Source organism: Pogoniulus pusillus, chromosome Z (genome assembly GCF_015220805.1).
Source record: "Pogoniulus pusillus isolate bPogPus1 chromosome Z, bPogPus1.pri, whole genome shotgun sequence".
Classification (NCBI taxonomy): domain Eukaryota; kingdom Metazoa; phylum Chordata; class Aves; order Piciformes; family Lybiidae; genus Pogoniulus; species Pogoniulus pusillus.
In genome coordinates this window covers 56,052,161-56,072,735 of record NC_087309.1, presented here as the reverse complement: position 1 = coordinate 56,072,735, position 20,575 = coordinate 56,052,161, and the positions used below count along the sequence as shown (strand labels likewise).

The 20,575-nt window shown below is 44.9% G+C and overlaps 1 protein-coding gene across 1 annotated transcript; it reads right to left on the bottom strand.

Moving 5' to 3' along the window:
* Positions 1-7,159: 7,159 nt before the first annotated feature.
* On the bottom strand, positions 7,160-19,181 carry LOC135173297 (monocarboxylate transporter 13-like). The gene is made up of 4 exons (XM_064140100.1): positions 18,980-19,181; positions 11,888-12,031; positions 9,968-10,774; positions 7,160-7,648 (listed from the first exon to the last, which is right to left on the bottom strand). Exons 1-4 carry the CDS (start codon positions 19,179-19,181, stop codon positions 7,443-7,445), a joined length of 1,359 nt encoding a protein of 452 aa, XP_063996170.1. The 3' UTR covers positions 7,160-7,442.
* Positions 19,182-20,575: the final 1,394 nt, after the last annotated feature.

Below are 20,575 nucleotides of genomic sequence, written 5' to 3'. Positions count from 1 at the left end.
GGGAACAGCAAAGTACAGGTAGTGTGAGAGATCCATTTCCTTAGGAAATCAGATGAAAAGTCTTAATATCAATAATAGCACTGCAGGGCAGGGAAGAGCCAGACCATTTTTCTGCTTAGGTATTTTGCCTAGTTATAGTAAAAATCTGATCTTCCTTTGGATATTTTTTTCCATGGTGGTGCCCAGTAAAAGCACCAGAGGCAATGGGCAGACAGACACACAGGAGGCTCCAGCTGAACATCAGCAAACACTTTCTTACTATGGCAGTGATTAAGCCCTGGCACAGGTTCCCCGTAGTATCTGTGGAGTCTCCCTCCTTGGAGATATTTAAAAGCTGTCTGGACACGGTCCTGGGCAACTAGCTCTGAGTGGCCCTGCTGGTTAAGCAGTGGCATTGGACTTAGATGACCTTCAGAGGTCCCTGTCAACCTCTTCTACTCAGTGGTTAACACCAGAAGGAGCTAGTTAAGTGCATTAAAGTTTTAAACAATGCAATTTCTGCAGATGGAAAAAGTAAAGGGAGGGGAAAGAATTCACATTAGGAGCATAAAGTTGCTAATTTGGCTAGATGGTTCAGTGCTTCTCTTACATTATCTCAGTTAAAGCCAAAGGGAGTTTCAAAGGTGAAAGAGCTGCAGGGGAAGTTTCTGTAGATACCCGTGTGTGCAAAACATTAAGTGCATGCTACTGCAGCCTGAAGTTCCCAAGCAACATGTCATCCCTCATGCATTACTCAGAAATGCCTTTGAGCTCACTATCAAATCACGTGTTTTCCTGAAGAAAAGCTTCACTTTCTGGGAGAGAATGGCAACTGAAGGGTACTGCTTGTTCTTGCCAGAATCAAAAGAGAAATTCCACATGATATCAAACCCACTCTCTGCCCCTTCCTTGCCTCAAGCAGTGTTGGGGGTCAAAACATCTACTGACTGAACACCAAGTGTTCTGAATGAAGTTCTTGTTAATAGTGTAACAAAGATGGGTAATTAAGAACAACTTTGTCATGGATCTGTGGTGCCATGGGGTGTGCAAACGCCCAGTGCAACCACTGAGGAACTGGATGGATAAGAAGGTGGAATGCCATGCCCTGGTTCTGATCTTGGTAACTTTACAAAACCATCTTTCTCTCAGGTACTGCTGCTAATTCTACCACTGTAAAGTCAACTCCTGTGACGTACGGATTCCACGTCTTACCTTTTTAAAGGTAATCTGTTGGCAGAAGAGAGAAAGGGGATGGGTACGTAGGAGAAACCGAAAAGCAATTCAAGCCTTTTTTGCTAGCCAGCAACCCATAGCAAGCCTAGGATATTCTCATGAACCTTGATGACAGGTATGAAATGAATGCTTCTAGTGCAACTGAAAGTAACATGCCTGACCTTAAAAGGGAATAGCAGTTGTATTTATGCTGTTGACAGTATGATTCCAACTTTCCAGGACAGGACCCTGAGATTTTTTTAGTTTCCACTAATTAATTGCTTTTCTCTTGAATTTGAGGCTTCCTACAGCAGACACAGCAAAGAAATTTTGACACTTGATATAGTTTTATGGGAACTTCAGTGGAAGCTCTCAAGTATTTTCAGTGATAGATCTAAATTAACAAGTAAATATGGTAATTATAGCCCTTTCAGCTGATGCTGAGGATCTTTATCTCACCATGGTTTACAGATTTATCTTGAAATAGATATTATCTGGCTTCCAGGTTAGAGCAGTTTCGCTATGGGCTTCATTGGGAGGTTTTTGAAAGGAGGCTATTCCACATATTGCTGCTGCCTGAACTGCTCATTTTGTCCTGTAGGCTGCCTCACATAAACACCATTAATATGCTGTCATCTTGAAAGCCTGGTCATGAAATAAGTTCCTCCTCAAATAATTTCCAAGTGAAAATGTTGTCCCTAGTGTCAGACCTATCTCCCTCTGCTCCCTTGATGAACAACCTACACCAATGAAGGAGTGGTAGTCTTAATCCTGTAGCAGCTATGCCAAGAGATGTCACAAAAGCACCTGTAACTGTGTTACTGCACCCTGTTTTTCCAAGGAATAACAATTGGATAGGTTTCTGGTAGTGTTTTTCTTTACTGCTACTTTGTCTGTGTCTGAGTGAAGGTTCTGAGCCCAGGAGATTGACCAAAATGACCAACCATGGGTGTAAACATTTTGGATGTGATTTGGCCTTATCAAGCCGAGGCAAACTTACAACTGTCCTTGTAGTTCCAGGAGGCCACACCTGGATTGAAAAGAATGGTGGTGCTTCTTAAAGCCTCACAGACTTGCTTCTACCAGTGAATGGCTAACTGGATTAGGGTGCAGAACCTTGCTGGTGAGCTGCTCACTTATGTCTCCATGGCCAACTCAGAGGCTCTTTGAAGTGAATACAGGCAACACTAACTGTGTCATTAACATCTCAGAACAAAACAGGCCCATGCCAGTAATCCTTGTGGTAATAGTCTACTTAAACTTCACTTGCTGCCACAGCTGAAGTAAAAGCAGACACAAAACTGAATGCAAACACTTGATCATCAGCTGACAGAGTGTTCTGGTCACTAAAACCATTCAGTGCATTTAGCAAAATATCCCCAAACAAACCTTTTCACTTCCCCCTTCACAAGGTCACAGGATCTCATTCAGCTTGGTAGAGATCTGTGGACATCTTTGGTCCCAGCCCCTGCCCCTTGTGGGCACAGACAGGGCTGCTCAGGGCTTCACCCAGCTGAGGTCTGAAACTCTTTGGGATGGAGACAGTCCAAGCTTCCTGGGTCCTGGCTTCACTGCTGGGTGGCTTCTTGTCTCCAGCCTGAGCCTCTGGCATTTCAGCCTCTGCTTGATGTGAAAAGCCTGTCTGTGTCTTCTCCACGCTTCCCACTGGTGCCATGGCTGCCATTGGGTGTCCCAAAGCTCCTACCTACCACCTGATGGCTTAACCAGCCCCAGTTCTGCATCCTTGGAGCAGTCCTTTCTGAACTCAGCCATGTTTATCAACTTCTTTCCTGTACTTGGTGCCCCCAGATAGAAGCATAATTGTGGAGCAGAGGGGATTAATGACCTCCTTTGGTCTAATGTCTGTACTCCTGTTTGTACAGTTCATAATGCCTCTGGCCTTTTCTACTGCCTGTATTGGAGTCAGGATGTATCAAAATACAGAAACCAGTGACAATGCTTGTAAATAAAACAGAGAATTTTAACAGAACATCTCTCCATTGCCAGACCCCCCACAACTCCCTTTCATTTTATAAAACAAAGAGTTACTTCATTTTATATACTGGAGCATTGCAGTAGAGCAATACTGCCTAGGAAAAAAATATGTGTTGATTGAAAAATGTCTTGTCAGAAATTTCAGAGCCATCCCCTAAGATTTTGCCAACCCAGCTGTGTCCTTTCCAATGTGTGTTCTGCAGTCAAGCCCTCACAGATAGTTGATTTACTAGTGCTTCTGCTAAATTATTGCTGATTTCTTAAAATGATCATTATTCTTAAGAGACAAGAAATAATTATTTTAAATGAGTGACTTAAGTTAAATGTTGCTCCACAGTTAAAATTTCTGAAGTGCGTAACTTGGGCATCTATGGCATTTCTAATAGTTTAAAAACTTTTAAATGCTGTTTTTACTTTTACTTTTTAAGTGTGATACAGCTCCTTCTTCCCTTCTTCTACAATCTCTGTTCCCCTGATATAACAAACGAACAAACAAAAGTTATTTGTAGACAGACTTATTTTCATAAATCAGATTATTTCCTCAGAGTCTCAGGACAACTGAAATGTGAAACTGAAGAGGATCTCATAAAGTCATCTAATCCATCTCACTGTTCTGAGGCACAGTTGAGTTTGTTTAGATTTGCCCATGTCTTACCAACTCTCTGTTACCTGTTTTTGCACCATCGTGGAACTGCTGAGGCGGTAAGAAACCTCTGAGATCCAACCACCTGCCTAAAGGCTGCAATGCTGCTGCTGCTCCTAAGCCACACTCTCCCTGTAGTCTGTTCCTCCGCTCAGCAGTTGACAGTGATTTCCCCCCTCCCCCATTACCTGACTCTGCTTTGCTGTACACATTATCAGTTGCGAAAAATAGTACCCGTGTCAATATGAGACAAGGCAGAACAGAATACAAAAATATGAGAAAATAAAAATATGACAATATGAGAATGGCAAAGCAGGGTGTGTCGGAGCTAACTAAGGTGGAGATGTTGAAAGCTACGAGTGCTAACACAAAACACTGCGGAAAGATAGCCCCCTGTCAATATGGGACGTGAGTAAAACAGGGGAACAGGGGTGTGTCAGAGCTAAGGGAGCTGGAGACGTTGGAACCTTCGGGTGATAATGTTATAAATTGAGAATGACTCAAAATCAAAGTGTCCAGATTACAAATTTATTCAATTAGGCAAGTAGAATATGAGCAAAGTTACAGCGCTGGACGACAGGGGAGTCACCGCTCCTGCCAACTGCCGTGTCAAGTCTCTTAATTAGCCTATATTTATACTGTGTTGCCTGCGTTGTTCCACCCTGCAAATTACATAAATCCATCCTTTCTGCGCATGTTCCTTCTTTTGGGTTAGGGTCTTCCTTCCCTTCTGGTAGTCGTTGAGGATGAAGTAAGCAGTCCTCCTCAGGTGTCCTCTGGTTAACCCGTCTCCAAATATGGACTTCCTTTGGCTGGTTAATGTCCCGAATCCCACTTCTCAAAATTAAAGCTTAGTCCTTGGAACATGACTGATTAATGTCCGAGTCCCACATGTGGCATGTTCTCTCTTATCTCAAAATTAAGGATGCACCTAAAGCTTAGTCCTTGGAATATGACTGATTAATGTCCCAAGTCCCACATGTGGCATGTTCTCTCTTATCTCAAAATTAAGGATGTACCTAAAGTTTTAGTCTTTGAAATACTTAGCAATTAGCTAGCTTATTCTTTGCACATTACCATCTATAGCATGACCTCTAGGTTAGGCATATCTCCTGATTTGCAACAGCTGTATATACACTGCCGTTTGCAGCTAAGCATGCTTAACATTCTATTAAAATGTTTATTTATTGAATAATTACAATTACCTATTACAATTCTATTAAAATGTTTCTTTATTAAACAATTACAATCACCTATTACAGTAACACAAAGCGCTGTCAATGGGGGACGTAAACAAAACAGGGGTGTGCCAGGGCTAACTGCAGCAAAGCCAGGAACGAATGATAACAGAAAAGCACTATGAGCAGGGTAGATAAGAAACTAAAAAGCGCGCGAACATGAAGACACAAAGAGCTGAGTCATAAGGACACCTGAGGAAGACTCGTTACTTCAGCCTCACGACCACCAGAGAGACCCCCAGGAGGATTAACACGCATGCGTAAAAGTTCCAGGAAAAACTGCAACTGTTTTGGGAAATGATAAAATATGTATTACACTGCTTTATGAATATGTATCTGAGCGGGAAACAAAAACCCTGCAACCGCGTGTGTACAGTGTGCAGCTGCGGAGATAAACTCCCCTGTGCCCAGCGCTGCTCCCTGCTTGCCAAAATAAAACTCCTCAAACTTATCTCTAAGTTTTTGGTGGCTCAATTTTAACATCAGTTGTTGGGAGAAGGAAAGAAATGGACACCGCAGCCAAGCCAATATGGATTATAAGCAGGTGACAACTTTATAGGAGCAGTAGCGTTCTTTTATAGCAAGCAGCTAATGTGTTCCACTGTCAGCAATTGCTTATCTGTAGCTCTACGAGATGCACTTGTGTGGTTCTTCCTTCAAAACAAGTATTGTGTTCCTTCTTCACAACAGCAAACATATCCTTTTCCCCCTTGTTTACCACTTTGCCCAAGGACAGTGTCCCTGGTCACTTTGTCACATCAGCATGTTGCAATCTCTTCATTCTGCTGACCCCCCAATTTCATATATTCTCCGTGCCCATTCTCTCTTAGCCATTCCTCAACAATCAGTCTAACTGCATTAAAAACGGGAGTGATTTATCTCGAGCGATTGTGGATTTGAAGCCTGTTCTCATGCTCTGCACAGCCTTTTGCCTTCTAAACCTGCCAACCTTTCTTTTGTACGTTCTCTGTTTAGGCTGGTTTTTTGGCATTGCGCGCTCCTGCTCCGCCTCGTTCTTCACAGGCACATTGCCTTCGTGCCGCGCCCCGGTGGAGACGCCTGCAGGACAGCTCTCCGCGGTGGGGCAGCTCCGCGCTACCCCCGGCCGCTGGGTGGGAGCCGCGAAGCTCTCCAGCCCCAGCGGCGGCCGGCGGGCTCGGCAGCGGGCGGGGCGGCACTTACGGCCTGCGCCCCTCGGCAGGGAGGCGAGGAGGGGTGCCGCGTAGGCAGAGGGGAGCTCTGGGGCGGCAGCGGGGGGCAGGCCTGGGCCTGGCCGTGGGGCTGCTTTCTTTTGTTTCGCGGCGTCCGGGACAACTCGTCACGGCCGCGCTGAACTCCGGAGCCCGGCGGAGGGCTCACCGGAACGGCTCTCGTCGGGCAGCCAGAGCACGCAGCTGCCCTCGGGCAGCCGCGGACTACTGGCTCAGCCAGGCGCCCGGAGCCGGTGAGAATGCTGGAGCGGTGGGATGCCATGCCTCGAAGTACCTCAACTGAAAAACAAAACAACCAAACCAAACAGTAGCCCTCTGAAAGGAGAGGGGGTGGGAGTGGCGGTGGTGGTGAACAAGAAACCGAAACAAGGTCCCAGCCAGGCGGCAAGGCAGGGACAGGCTGTAGGGTGGGCTCCCCTCAGCCTCCCTTCAGAGCCCGGCGTAGCGTTGCCTCCGGGCAGTTACCCATCGCACAGAAAGACACTCTTTAAATACAGGGCTGCATCTAGGATTCTTTCTGGGGTTGAAGTCGGCTGTACGCTTGGATTTGCCTCTGGGTTTTACGTGTGCATGTTTTGGGTTTTAGTTCTGATAATTAGGGCTGCGTTTCTCTCTACTGAATTCTGTAACTCGTGTAACTTTCCCCTTTTGTCATATTTATTTATTTATCGGCTTCCAGCCGTGCTGGGTAGAGCATCTGGAAATCCTGTAGCCCAGAACTGTGTTAATTGAAACTACATTCGTGCACTCTTGCTTTCACATCCAACTTGTTTACAGAAAATACTGAGCGCAGTATCCCCGAGCTGATCTCTGTGAACTGATGGCTCTTGCTGTTGTGCTGTCTGTGTCTGCGGCCCGTGTCTGCGGGGCAGGTGTCCCTCTGCCGCATACGCATTATACAGTCATTTCTTTCAGACCACAGGTTCCGCAGTTGGCTTATCATAGCCCTCTGGGGCGGTGTTGAAGACTTACATAGTGAAAGTGAAACTTCCGTATCAAAGTAGTATAATGGTTAGTGGTTGGTTTGAAAATTACTTTCTTCCCCACTTTCAAACATTTCTGTCAAAATCCATCATTTTATAAATCCTACTGAGTTTGGATGAAAGAAAACACTTCTGTAATGCTGTAAGATGCCTGATGTAGTCACACCACTATATCACGTTCTCAGTACCTTCTGTTTTGAAGTTTCAAGAGATGGAATGAAGGGTAGGGTAATGTTGGCTTTTCTGGTTTAGTATTAGTTTGGCTTCCTCTTGCTTTCCTCTGTTGGAGCTGATCTAAAATAACTAAAAATCCAGCTGACAGGAAAAGAGTGGCTCCTGCCATGTAGAAGCCTGCTCTGTAATCTCCAACCATGTCCACAATCAGACCTGAAGAGAAACAAATGACAGCAATGTGATTGATAGAAAGCAGGCTCTTTGAATTTGCTCAGCAGCATGAACATGATCATCTCCCAAACGGAGTATTGCTGGCTACATGCCTGTCTGGCAGCTTCCTACATCGTAAGTGTGTGGAACACTGCCTCGTCATAGCTTTTTAATATTTGAAACACAGTTCACATCTCGTTTACTTTGCATATGTGAACTACTATTTTCAAGTACTTTCCATCCTAAACCATGTTAGACAATAAAGGTAATGGCAGAAAACAACCCCCATGAATGCAGCTTAGTGTCTGAGTAGTCCCATGTTCTCTGGCGTAACTGTCATCCGTTACGGTATTCTGGACCACAACTGTACAGCATGAGAGAGTTTAAAGAAGGAAAGGAGAGGCCTCTGCTGGAGACACAGTAGGAGAGGTTGCCTGCAGTGTTAAGGGGTTTCCTGTTCAATATTTTACAGAGTTAGAGATGTTAACAAACACACTCTTTTTTTTAGGTTAAGCCAATTAAAGCGCCTTATGCCAAGGTGTACCATACAGAAATAACCCACAAAGAGTTATATCATAGTAGTACTGCAACAGTATATGTGGTAGTATCATCTGTGCTGTGGGTACAATGGCAGGTTTATTTGGGGGCTGATGAAGGCTTCCTGTTTAATCTCCCACTGGAAAGTTTGTCCACATCTAGCATACTTCCTAGCTATTGTTTCAATTTAGCAAGTCTTGTTAGGTAAAGAAATTTCATAGAATCGTAGAATCAACCAGGTTGGAAGACACCTTGAAGATCATCCAGTCCAACCTATCCCCCAGCCCTAGCCAGTCAACTAGACCATGGCACTAAGTGCCTCATCCAGTCTTTTTTTTTAAATCCAGATCTCATAGATTTTACTCCTAAAGTAACGGAGTAGAACCTGAAAAGCACCCAAGGTTCCCTTATCTTCCCTACCTTCTTTTTAACTTACTATAGGTAGAAAAATGGGTCAGACTGATCCCCAGTAATCAGTACTAGTTACCAGCCACTACATAAATGTCTTATTACTTCTGTATTGTATTCAGGTCTTTCCAGCATACTCTGGATACTGTTCTGCTTCAAATTGTTTATGAATCTTCCTGGAGGGGCCTGGAGCACAAATCCTATGAGGAGAGGCTGAGGGAGCTGGGCCTGTTTAGCCTGGAGAAGAGGAGGCTCAGGGATGATCTCACTGCTGTCTACAACTACCTGAAGGGACATTGTAGCCAGGTGGGGGGTGGCCTCTTCTCCCAGGTAACCAGCAATAGAACAAGGGGACACAGTCTCAAGTTGTGCCAGGGTAGGTATAGGCTGGATATTAGGAGGAAGTTCTTCACAGAGAGAGTGATTGGCATTGGAATGGGCTGCCCAGGGAGGTGGTGGAGTCACTGTCCCTGGGGGTCTTCAAAAAAAGACTGGATGAGGCACTTAGTGCCATGGTCTAGTTGACTGGATAGGGCTGGGTGATAGGTTGGACTGGATGATCTTGGAGGTCTCTTCCAACCTGGTTGATTCTATGATTCTATGATTCAAAAGTTAATTAAAACATTCCATATGCAATCTAACCCATTTGCAACCTACTTGTAATGTCATTACCACGAAAGTCACCGTTAGTGTCCTTGGATGAGGACTCAAATACACATTTTACTAGTCACACTGGTAATGTTCTGCCATACCATGTTGTAAAGTCCCTACAGCTTGCAGCTCGTTTGTCTCACATTTTCCCAAGATGTCTTTGTGTTGTTACCAGCCCCTAAATCCATGTGCTGTCTCATTGTCTGCTCTCTTGTCCCACTGTTTTCATGTGCTACTTCCCTCATTTTCTGAAATGCTTTGAAATCAGCAGGCATTTCTGTGAATATTTCCTTCACAATGCTCGATGTTTCAAGCTGTTCAGTCTGACCTTCTCTATGACAACACCAGCATTCATGCACTATCACTGGTCTCAAATTTTAGTTTCCTCTCTGAATGTCTGAATCTGGTGTTAGTGCCAAAGGTACACTTTCATAGCAAGACAGTGGGAGTTCATCAAGTGGGATTCAGGAAGCAGGAATGCCACCACTCAAACTCTTCTTGCTTTCCCGCCGAATAGGTATCTGTAAAACCACAAAGGAGAATGCTTGATGTTTTGGAGAGGAATTAAAGCTGATTCTTTGTTTTTATAATTTTTTTTTTCTCCCACATACTCTTAAGCTAAAATGGAAAATTGGGTGTTTGGATTTTTTGTTTGTTTGGTTTGGTTTTGTTTTCATTATCATTACCCTTTCTTCTTGTGAACAGTTTGTCAGAATATTAACTTACCAGCAAGAGGAGGCCCCACAAAACCTCCAGTGCTTCGAATGAGCATGAAAAGGCCTAGAGCACTGTCAAAATCTGGCATGCCTACAACATCTGCTAGCACTGTAATGTGAACAGCAACAGTTGTACCAAAAAAGAATCCATAGAAGCCAGTGAATATTGCCAAGGACAGGTAATTGTTAGCCAGTGGCAACAGTACCAGGGAAGTACTGATCAGTGTAATTGTCATTGTCAGCACATGAACACTTTTGGTAACATGGAGATTGGCATACCAGCCACACAGCAGTCTGCCTGCGAAGTCCACCACAGCCAAAATGGATAGGAAGGAAGCAGTCCATGATTCATCTATTCCCAGGCTGTAACTGAGTGGAACTAAAAATAATGGGGGAACAAAAAAACTCATGGCAGCTAATATGCCAAAAATGGCATAAAGTACAAACTGTGGTTGCCTTACAAGCATCCAGTTGAAGGTTTTGTATTCAGTGGGAGATCTGTCTTCTTTTTGTGTCCTAGATGAACTGTTGCCAGATGGTGTCTCAGTTTCAGAATGCCTACCCGCAAGGAGGCAGCTGCTTGCCAGTGGTCTCATCAGTACTCCACAGACACAAATATTGAGTTGTATGCCACCTATGATCAAGAGGGCACCTTTCCATCCATATTGACTGATCAACCACTGGAAAAGAGGTCCAAATGTGAATGCAAAGACACATTCTCCAGCACTGGCAACAGCATTGGCCAGAGCTCTTTTTTTGGAGAAATAATGGCTCACAATGCTAACGGCTGGTGTCCATGAAAAGGAAATTCCAAGTCCTGAAAAACACCAATACAAATAGCACCAGTTAGACATTATTGAAGTATTTTGTGAAGGTGGAAATTAAATCACTCAGTGCCTCTACATCTGCAAAGTTAAGAACTGGTAAAAGTATTTTGCTTCCTAGCAGAAGCATGAGCTCAGCTCTGTGTAAGAGTATATTTGTGGCATATGTTCTGTAAGAATAAGTTGTATGTTTGAGAAAAAAGCAAGAGGATGAAGTATACACAATTTTATTCTCACGGTGGGAAAAACAAGTAACATTTGTTTGAGTATTTTGCCACTGGGTGAGAAATCACATGGCTATGTGGCTGAAACTAGACAGATGTTAGAGTGTTCCTGCTGTACTAATTAAAGCTGGTACTAGATCAAATCACTGGGTGGAGCTGAGATGTGTTTGGGATAGAAAATGAGAGAGTATGTGAAGAAACCTAGTATATTGCCTCTATTTACCCTTCATTTTTTGCCTTACTGCTTTGAACAGGCTTCATGCCTGCTCTAACACTGGTTTTGATGGCTCCCTAGAAGCTATTTGGCAGGCCAGGAATGCCAAAGGACTCAAATTCCAGACATTTTCTCAGGCATCCAGCATGGAACTGGGAATGGTTTATTTTACTCCCTGCCAGCTACACTTCCTGTTCCAGGAAAATGTGCTAGCTGTTGGAGACAACTTCCTGGCCTGATTTCACCTACAGTAATGCAAAGGATTGGAATCAACCAAAGGCCTGGGACTGTGTTCAAAGTACAGGATTATCTGATAGAAAGTATGAAATTTGGGTTCTCTGGCTCCTTGTACTTCAGCACCCTTTAGATTCTTTAAACCTCCACAGAGCTCTTGGCTGTGATTGAAAAATAAAACACTTTTCATTTTCTGGCTACAAAAAAGTGTGTGCCAGTTACTGGCATCTGATTATTCACCTTCGTTGGTGCAGGTTTTTAGCACCAATTCCAGAATGGGACATGAAAGAAATAACCTTTAAAAAGAGGGCTGCTGATTCTAGTTGCTCATAAACCCAAAACAGAAATCAGATTTGAAACTCCTACCATTAGCACCCTCAAATGAAGGCTGAGAGCAGCTGGTGAAATAAATCCATTAAGTCAGAAAGTCATACCCTGAAGGAAGCCAGTCGTTGCATACATCCAGATCATGCTGAAGCCAAGAAATCCCAGTGCCATTCCTGAAAAAGCCAGGAGTCCTCCAGTGATCACAACTGCCCGATGGGTGTATCGTACACATAATGAACTGGCAACAGGGGCTGCATCAGCAGCCGAATAGGAGGAAAGTAAATACATTAGGAACATTAAGCTGATTGACAGGACAAAGCGATCAAGTAAAACACCTGGAGGAGAAATGCTCTTACAATGATTGTCTCTAACAACCTGAATCCTGCTGGACAGGGGGAAGTCAATCAAAATTTTAAACCAGGATGCCTGCTGGTAGGGAAATGACTGTCCTTGTGGCACAGGTTATAAAATCCATGTTGGACTTTTTGAAAGAAAGAGAAAGAACACTGCAGTGCCTTCCTTGCAGAACGGTTCTACTGGCCTTCATGCAAGGATACAAGTAGGGACATGATGGAAAGCTGTGTAGCATTTTTGCAGAAAGTGGAACTGTAGACATAGAATCTTTAGATTAATCCATGGCAAATATACTATTGATATGGCTGGCATTGAAGATTTTCTGGAGAAAACTAGTCTTTATCTTGTAGAGCTTTACGAAATCATCAGTTCATGGAACTGAATGGCCAAAAAATCAAGGTTTGTTTTAAGGTAATGTTTTTCCAGGAAATGTGTAGTTTCACTGCCTAAATTTTTTTCCAGTGGTATAGTTTCTCTGAGCAGACTGCAAGAAACCTTCAACACACAAGGGCAGGGTTGCACTAGGCAAAGGTCTGACTTGCTGCAGCAATTTTGAAAACCAAAGCACTGGTTTGTAGTTGTTGTTTGGGAGCACCTGAAATGTTTGAGATGTTTTCGATTAATTAAAGATCACTTATACTGCCTGTTTGTTTTACATCAGCATCTCAGAGGTACCATCCAAGCTGTTAACTGTCATGGAAGGGCGCTTTGTCCTGCGGGGATATTTGAAACCCTTTGTAGGATATTAAAACAATAACCATGGCCACTAGAGGGGTCTCAAGTAACGTCTGACAGCGCAGCTCTGGTAGGGTTTAGCAGTGTCCTATCGCAGTCATTTCAGTTTGTTGATATCCTGGGAACGGGAGTTCGGGGACAAAATAAAATTCGGTTAACCAGGACCATGTTTATACACTGAAATAAGTGGGGAGACAGTGAAGAGTGAAGGCAGGAAGGGAAGTTTTATAGTAGTCTACAGGGACAGGTTCTTGTTCCTTCATCTGTGTACAACTGAAACAGAAGTGACAGAGAGGTATTAATGGCTGCAAAATCTGCAGTATGTACATTTTCTGACAGTATGTAGCTGGCAGAGGTTACACAAACCCCAAATGTCTCTAAAGCGTTTACAGCAAAAATACCATGGTTTGATAAGCATATAAAACTGGATGGATTGGATGATCCTGGTGGTCCTTTCCAACCATAGCAATTCATAGTGATTAGAGATGTGCTGAGGGATTTGGTTTAGTCAGGGACTTCTCAGTGTGAAACTAATGATTACACTCGATGATCTTGAATGTCTTTTCCAGTATAAGAAATGCTGTGATTCTGTAAAACTTATACTGGAATTCAGTCATAGGCTGTAAGATGTAGTGGGAGGAATGAGACAGGATAGGGTATATACAGTTGGAGAATCATACACTTATGATGAGCAAAAGAAAAGAAACACAGGCTCACGAGATACTTAGAAGACAAGAGAAGGATCTGCAGCTGCAGCAAATATCATAGAATCATAGAATCATCCAGGTTGGAGGAGACCTCCAAGATCATCCAGTCCAACCTAGCACCCAGCCCTATCCAGTCAACTAGACCATGGCACTAAGTGCCTCATCCAGTCTCTTCTTGAACACCTCCAGGGACGGTGCCTCCACCACCTCCCTGGGCAGCCCATTCCAATGCCAATCACTCTCTCTGTGAAGAACTTCCTCCTAACATCCAGCCTATACCTACCCCGGCACAACTTGAGACTGTGTCCCCTTGTTCTATTGCTGGTTGCCTGGGAGAAGAGGCCACCCCCCACCTGGCTACAATGTCCTTTCAGGTAGTTGTAGACAGTAATAAGATCACCCCTGAGCCTCCTCTGCTCCAGGCTAAACAGCCCTAGCTCCCTCAGCCTCTCCTCATAGGATTTGTGTTCCAGGCCCTTCACCAGCTTTGTTGCCCTTCTCTGGACACCTTCCAGCACCTCAACATCTTTCTTGAATTGAGTGGCCCAGAACTGGACACAGTACTCAAGGTGTGGCCTGACCAGTGCTGAGTACAGGGGAAGAATAACCTCCCTTGTCCTACTGGCCACACTGTTCCTGATGCAGGCCAGGATGCCATTGGCTCTCTTGGCCACCTGGGCACACTGCTGGCTCATCTTCAGCTACTATCTACCAGTACCCCCAGGTCTCTTTCTTCCTGGCTGCTCTCCAGCCACTCTGTCCCCAGCCTATAGTGCTGCTTGGGGTTGTTGTGGCCAAAGTGTAGAACCCTGCACTTGGCCTTGTTAAATCTCATCCCATTGGCCTCTGCCCACCCATCCAGCCTGTCCAGGTCCCTCTGCAGGGCTCTCCTACCCTCCCACAGATCAACACCTGCTCCCAGCTTGGTGCCATCTGCAAACTTACTGATGCTGGACTCAATCCCCTCATCCAGATCATCAGTAAAGATGAACATGAGTGGGCCCAACACTGATCCTTGGGGAACACCACTAGTGACAGCTGCCAACTGGATGTGGCACCATTCACCACCACTCTCTGGGCTCTGCCATCCAGCCAGTTCTTGATCCAGCACAGAATGAATCTGTCCAAACCATGAGCTGCCAGCTTGGCTAGGAGCTTCTTGTGGCAGACAGTGTCAAATATGTTACTAACAATGGCTTTTAGATATTTTCTCCTCAAATGAGAAGAAAAAAAATAATGGAAACTAAACAAGGAGTAGCAGAAGGAAGAATGAAGATAGCCACAAAACTAGAAGTAGTAAAGACAGGTAGAGTCCAGAGTGTGAAAGGGTAAAGAGTGATACATAGAGAACTTTAGGGATGGTAATCACAGTGATGGGAGATGCACATAAGTACCAAGAGAAGGTCTGTGAGCATGGTGGTGAGAATCCTTGCTGTGGTAAATTGAACAGCCTGTTACAAGTGCAACCTTGAAAGTAGTGTGTGCTCTCCTTCCACACGAGACACAGGGCTGCTGCTGAAAGGATTGAAATGGGAAAATATAGTAATTTACTGATCACCCTTCATACTGAGCCTAATGACACTGATGTTTCCCAGAGGAACATATTAAGAAAGACTAAGTCAGGGCAGGAAAGGTCCTCAAAAAACTGGAGGTTCAGATGATCTTCAGCAGGAAGTCTTCTGGGCCCTATAAATGAAGCAAAGGCAGGAGAAAATAAGGAAAAATAGTGACCCAAAACTTTATGAACCGATATAAAGAGGGATTTTTGAATGTTTGGCCTTCAAGCTGTATTCACTGGAAGAGGATTCTTTCCATAGGACTTCAAAGGTTGAAAAAATAGTTTCTGCTGAAAATTATAGCTGCCATCTTTGAAGGAGGCCAGCCTCACATCTGGCTAAGCAAATACCATTTTGATGGTTTATCCTTGATATAATAATGTAATATTCTCTATCCTTGATACTTTCCTATATAATGTAAATACATATTGAAACAAACCAGCCCAAACGCAGACTAAACCAGGACTTTGATTTTATTCAACTATTTTGTTTTTTTCTCATTAAGTTAATATGCCTGAATTAAAAATAGCATCGCAATAGGTCATTGATAAGTCTAATTTGGAAATCAAATTGACAAATTCTCATTTATTCATTTCTGCAGTTTGTGAAGGAGGTGGAAAAGCAACATTTTCATTGATTTTTAAATTGATTATTTCTGTCAGAATGAAAAAAAAAAAATCATACTGCAAACCACAGATAGCAATTTATGGAACTGATCGATTCTTTCCAACACATGGCTTGCTCTATTTTCTTGTCATTACTGTTTTGTTCTTCTGAATACATTTTTGAAAGAAAGATCAGTTGCTCATGGCCTTTGAAATCACAAGCAGTAGTACTGATATGTGTGGACTGAATAGGATGTATATAATTATAAACTGCCTATGCAATGAGGGATATTCACAAACACAATTATGATAACATTTATTGCATAAGGCAGCTGTGCTAGTTTGAAGCTAGCTAGAACGTTTTGTTGAGAAGAACTAGATTACAGGCTGTGAAAGGGAAACAATGGTGATGTCTGCTTCACTCATAGGCTTGCTGAGATGTATAAGAGCAAGAATGTAAATATAGGTAAGACAGTTGCTCTCTGTCTGGGCTTTGGGCTGCATCTCTCTCTAACCTAACCCGCCGTCTCTGTGACTAAATCCACCTGCTTCCTAACTCCCCTGTCCGGCCCTCCAATCTTCCTTGGGCATAAGGTAAGATCTGGGGTAAGGGAGGGGGGTGGGAGGAAGGTGGAAGGGTGGTTGAGAGTCCCTCCTGGGGACTCAGGTTTCTGGGAGGGCTGTTGTGTTTCTGTGTTACCTTTTTTTAACTTGTATAGTTCTGCATGTAACTGTATATATCTGCTTGTGCATTGTGCTAAGCTGTAAGTATAAAGCTTCATTCAATTTCCAGAGCTGCTGAGTCTAGTCTGGGTGATTTCCAAAGGGTGTGGGGGGGGGGGGTGGGTAACATCCAAACCATCACAGAGACTTACCTATTGCAACTACAAATTTGTATGAGAGTATGTAGAGCGTGCTTCACAGCTTCTGTAAATACCTGCACATGTTTGGAATCCTCACCCTAACAATGAAAGGTCATACAATTTACAAGGGCACAAAGGACTCTGTACACAACTAAGAGTCAAATGCAGTATGTTTGATATTTTCCCCTCATTCATTTGGTGAGATGAAATGTGGTATCTGACCTGGCCACATAGCTCATTGCCTTTGACTGCAGTAGTTCATTCTCTCTTCCCTTACTCTCTGCTTGCTTGGTCTTTCTAGAGGTCTCTTATGAGTGAATTGACTTTTTTCTTTTTTTTTCTTTTTTTCTTTTTAACTTGATGAATTTCACAGTATCACACAGTATCATCAGGGTTGGAAGAGACCTCACAGATCATCAAGTGCAACCCTTCACCACAGAGCTCAAGCCTAGACCATGGCACCAAGTACCATGTCCAATCTTGCCTTGAACAGCCCCAGGGACGGCGACTCCACCACCTCCCCGGGCAGCCCATTCCAGTGTCCAATGACTCTCTCAGTGAAGAACTTTCTCCTCACCTCCAGCCTAAATTTCCCCTGGCGCAGCCTGAGGCTGTGTCCTCTCGTTCTGGCACTGGCCACCTGAGAGAAGAGAGCAACCTCCTCCTGGCCACAACCACCCCTCAGGTAGTTGTAGACAGCAATAAGGTCACCCCTGAGCCTCCTCTTCTCCAGGCTAAACAGTCCCAGCTCCCTCAGCCTCTCCTCGTAGGGCTGTGCTCAAGGCCTCTCCCCAGCCTCGTCGCCCTTCTCTGGACAGGCTCAAGCATCTCAATGTCCCTCCTAAACTGGGGGGCCCAGAACTGAACACAGGACTCAAGGTGTGGTCTAACCAGTGCAGAGTCCAGGGGCAGAATGACCTCCCTGCTCCTGCTGACCACACCATTGCTGATGCAGGCCAGGATGCCACTGGCTCTCTTGGCCACCTGGGCACACTGCTGGCTCATGTTCAGGTGGGTATCAATCAGCACCCCCAGATCCCTCTCTGTCTGGCTGCTCTCCAGCCACTCCGACCCCAGCCTGTATCTCTGCATGGGGTTGTTGTGGCCAAAGTGCAGCACCCTGCACTTGGAGCTATTGAACCCCATCCCATTGGACTCTGCCCATCTGTCCAGGCGGTCAAGGTTCTGCTGCAGAGCCCTTCTGCCCTCCAACTCAGTCACATCTGCCCCCAGCTTGGTGTCATCTGCAAACTTGCTGATGACTGACTCCATGCCCTCATCCAGATCATCTATGAAGATGTTAAAGAGGATGGGGCCCAGCACTGATCCCTGAGGGACACCACTAGTGACAGCCGCCAGCTGGATGTGGCACCATTCACCACCACTCTCTGGGTCCGGCCCTCCAGCCAGTTCCTAACCCAGCACAGAGTGTTGCCATCCAAGACGTGGGCTGATAGCTTAGCCAGCAGTTTGCTGTGGGGGACAGTGTCAAAGGCCTTGCTGAAGTCCAGACAGACCACATCCACAGGCCCCCCCACATCCACCAAGTGGGTCACCTGATCATAGAAGGAGATCAGGTTGGAGAGGCAGAATCTGCCCTTCCTAAACCCATGCTGGCTGGACCTGAGCCCTTTGCCATCCCTCAGGTGCACTCTTATCACCCCCAAGATAACCTGCTCCATCAGTTTCCCTGGCACTGAGGTCAGGCTGACAGGTCTGTAGTTCCCAGGTTCCTCCATCTGACCCTTCTTGTGGATGGGGACCACGTTGGCCAGTTTCCAGTCTCCTGGGACCTCTCTGGTGAGCCAGGACTGCTGGAAAATGATGGAATTTTCTGTTAAATCAATGACTTGGAATCATTCTAAAGGTGAAAAATGAGAGCTAAAACTGGCAGTAGATGGAAGAAAGGCAGACCTTGTTGAAGACAAAAGAAGGTGGCAGGGGACTCACCATTTTGGTAGCACGCACCTTTTCTTCTGGGCAGGGTCACAGTTCTTATGTTTTAAATTACTTTGAAAAAGTGGGAGTCAGTGTGAGGTCAGTGGACTTGCACAAACTGATTTAAGAACTTGATCCCACAAGCTCTGCAGTTCTTAGGATTACCTCTAATGAGTTTGATATAAAAACCTATAGGAAAATCTAACTGAGTTTAGGTACTCAAGGTTCTTTAACACAATGAGATTCCTGTGTATATTCAGAATCCTTATCATCCCATTCCACACTGGAGACATGGATATAATTTCCTAAGAAGAAGACAATTTTCTGCAAAGGCAGAAGGAACTATTTTCCTTACTGCCTTCATTTTGTGGGTTTTTCTAAGGAAGCTCTTCCAGCAGTTAAGACATTAAAACAAAGTACTAGAGGAGCACTTCTACCTACCTCCTAAATGAAAGACAGCAATAGTTACTGATGTGATCCAGGAAGTGGTGCTTGCAAGTTCATTGAAGTGCTGCTGGATTTCAACAAAGAACAGACCAAAAGTCTTGAGGACAGCAGCAGTGAGGCCCATCACCAAGAAGGCTGACACTACCACAACCCATCCATAGCCACCATCTGGTGGATTGCTTTCTTTGGCCTGCATCTTTTCTAATTCTTCGATCTTCTCTCCGGTTGTTTTGCTGGGATGGTAGTGGTGGTGGTCAGGATTTTTAAGAGATCTGCAAATTAGTAGAAGGCCCAGTGTTAAAAAAAATTAAAAATTAAAAGAATGGCTTAAGCAAGTAATTATCAAGTGAAAATACAATACTCATTTCAGTGACATGATTGAAAGTATTACCTGTGGAACAGATGGCCTAGGAGACAGAAGGCAGAGCAGAAAGTAGAATAAAGAAAGTAAAAAATTAAGGAAGAAAAAAATGCCCAGGTAACATGGGTTGAACATCCTGTTCAATGTCTTTATTGATGATCTGGATGAGGGGATTGAGTCCAGTAAGTTTGCAGATGACATGAAGCTGGGAGCAGGTGTTGATCTGCTGGAAGGAAGGAGAGCCCTGCAGAGGGACCTGGACAGGCTGGATGGGTGGGCAGAGGCCAATGGGATGAGATTGAACAAGGCCAAGTGCAGGGTTCTGCACTTTGGCCACAACAACCCCAAGCAGTGCTACAGGCTAGGGGCAGAGTGGCTGGAAAGCAGCCAGGAGGAAAGGGACCTGGGGGTACTGGTGGATAGTAGCTGAAGATGAGCCAGCAGTGTGCCCAGGTGGCCAAGAGAGCCAATGGCATCCTGGCCTGCATCAGGAAGAGTGTGGCCAGTAGGACAAGGGAGGTTATTCTCCCCCTGTACTCAGCACTGGTCAGACCACACCTTGAGTCCTGTGTCCAGTTCTGGGCCCCTCAATTCAAGAAAGATGTTGAGGTGCTGGAAGGTGTCCAGAGAAGGGCGACAAAGCTGGTGAGGGGCCTGGAACACAAACCCTATGAGGAGAGGCTGAGGGAGCTGGGATTGTTTAGCCTGGAGCAGAGGAGGCTCAGGAAGAACCTCATTGCTGTCTACAACTACCTGAAGGGACATTGTAGCCAGGTGGGTGGTGGCCTCTTCTCCCAGGCAACCATCAACAGCACAAGGGGACACAGTCTCAAGTTGTGCCGGGGTAGGTCAAGGCTGGATGTTAGGAGGAAGTTCTTCACAGAGAGAGTGATTGGCATTGGAATGGGCTGCCCAGGGAGGTGGTGGAGTCACCGTCCCTGGAGCTGTTCAAGAATAGCCTGGATGAGGCACATAGTGCCATGGTCTAGTTGATTGGACAGTTCAGGATGCTAGGTTGGACTGGATGCTCTTGGAGGTCTCTTCCAACTTGGTTGATTCTATGATTCTATGGTCAGATGAAACATGCAGATGTGAAAAGAGGACAGAAGATGATAAGAAAAGGGTCCAGATTTCTACCCATTCTAGTAACTTAAAAACATTACCCCATCCACTTCTGAAACTGGCCATTTATAACAAACAACTAGAATACTAAAACCCTGATAGGGTAT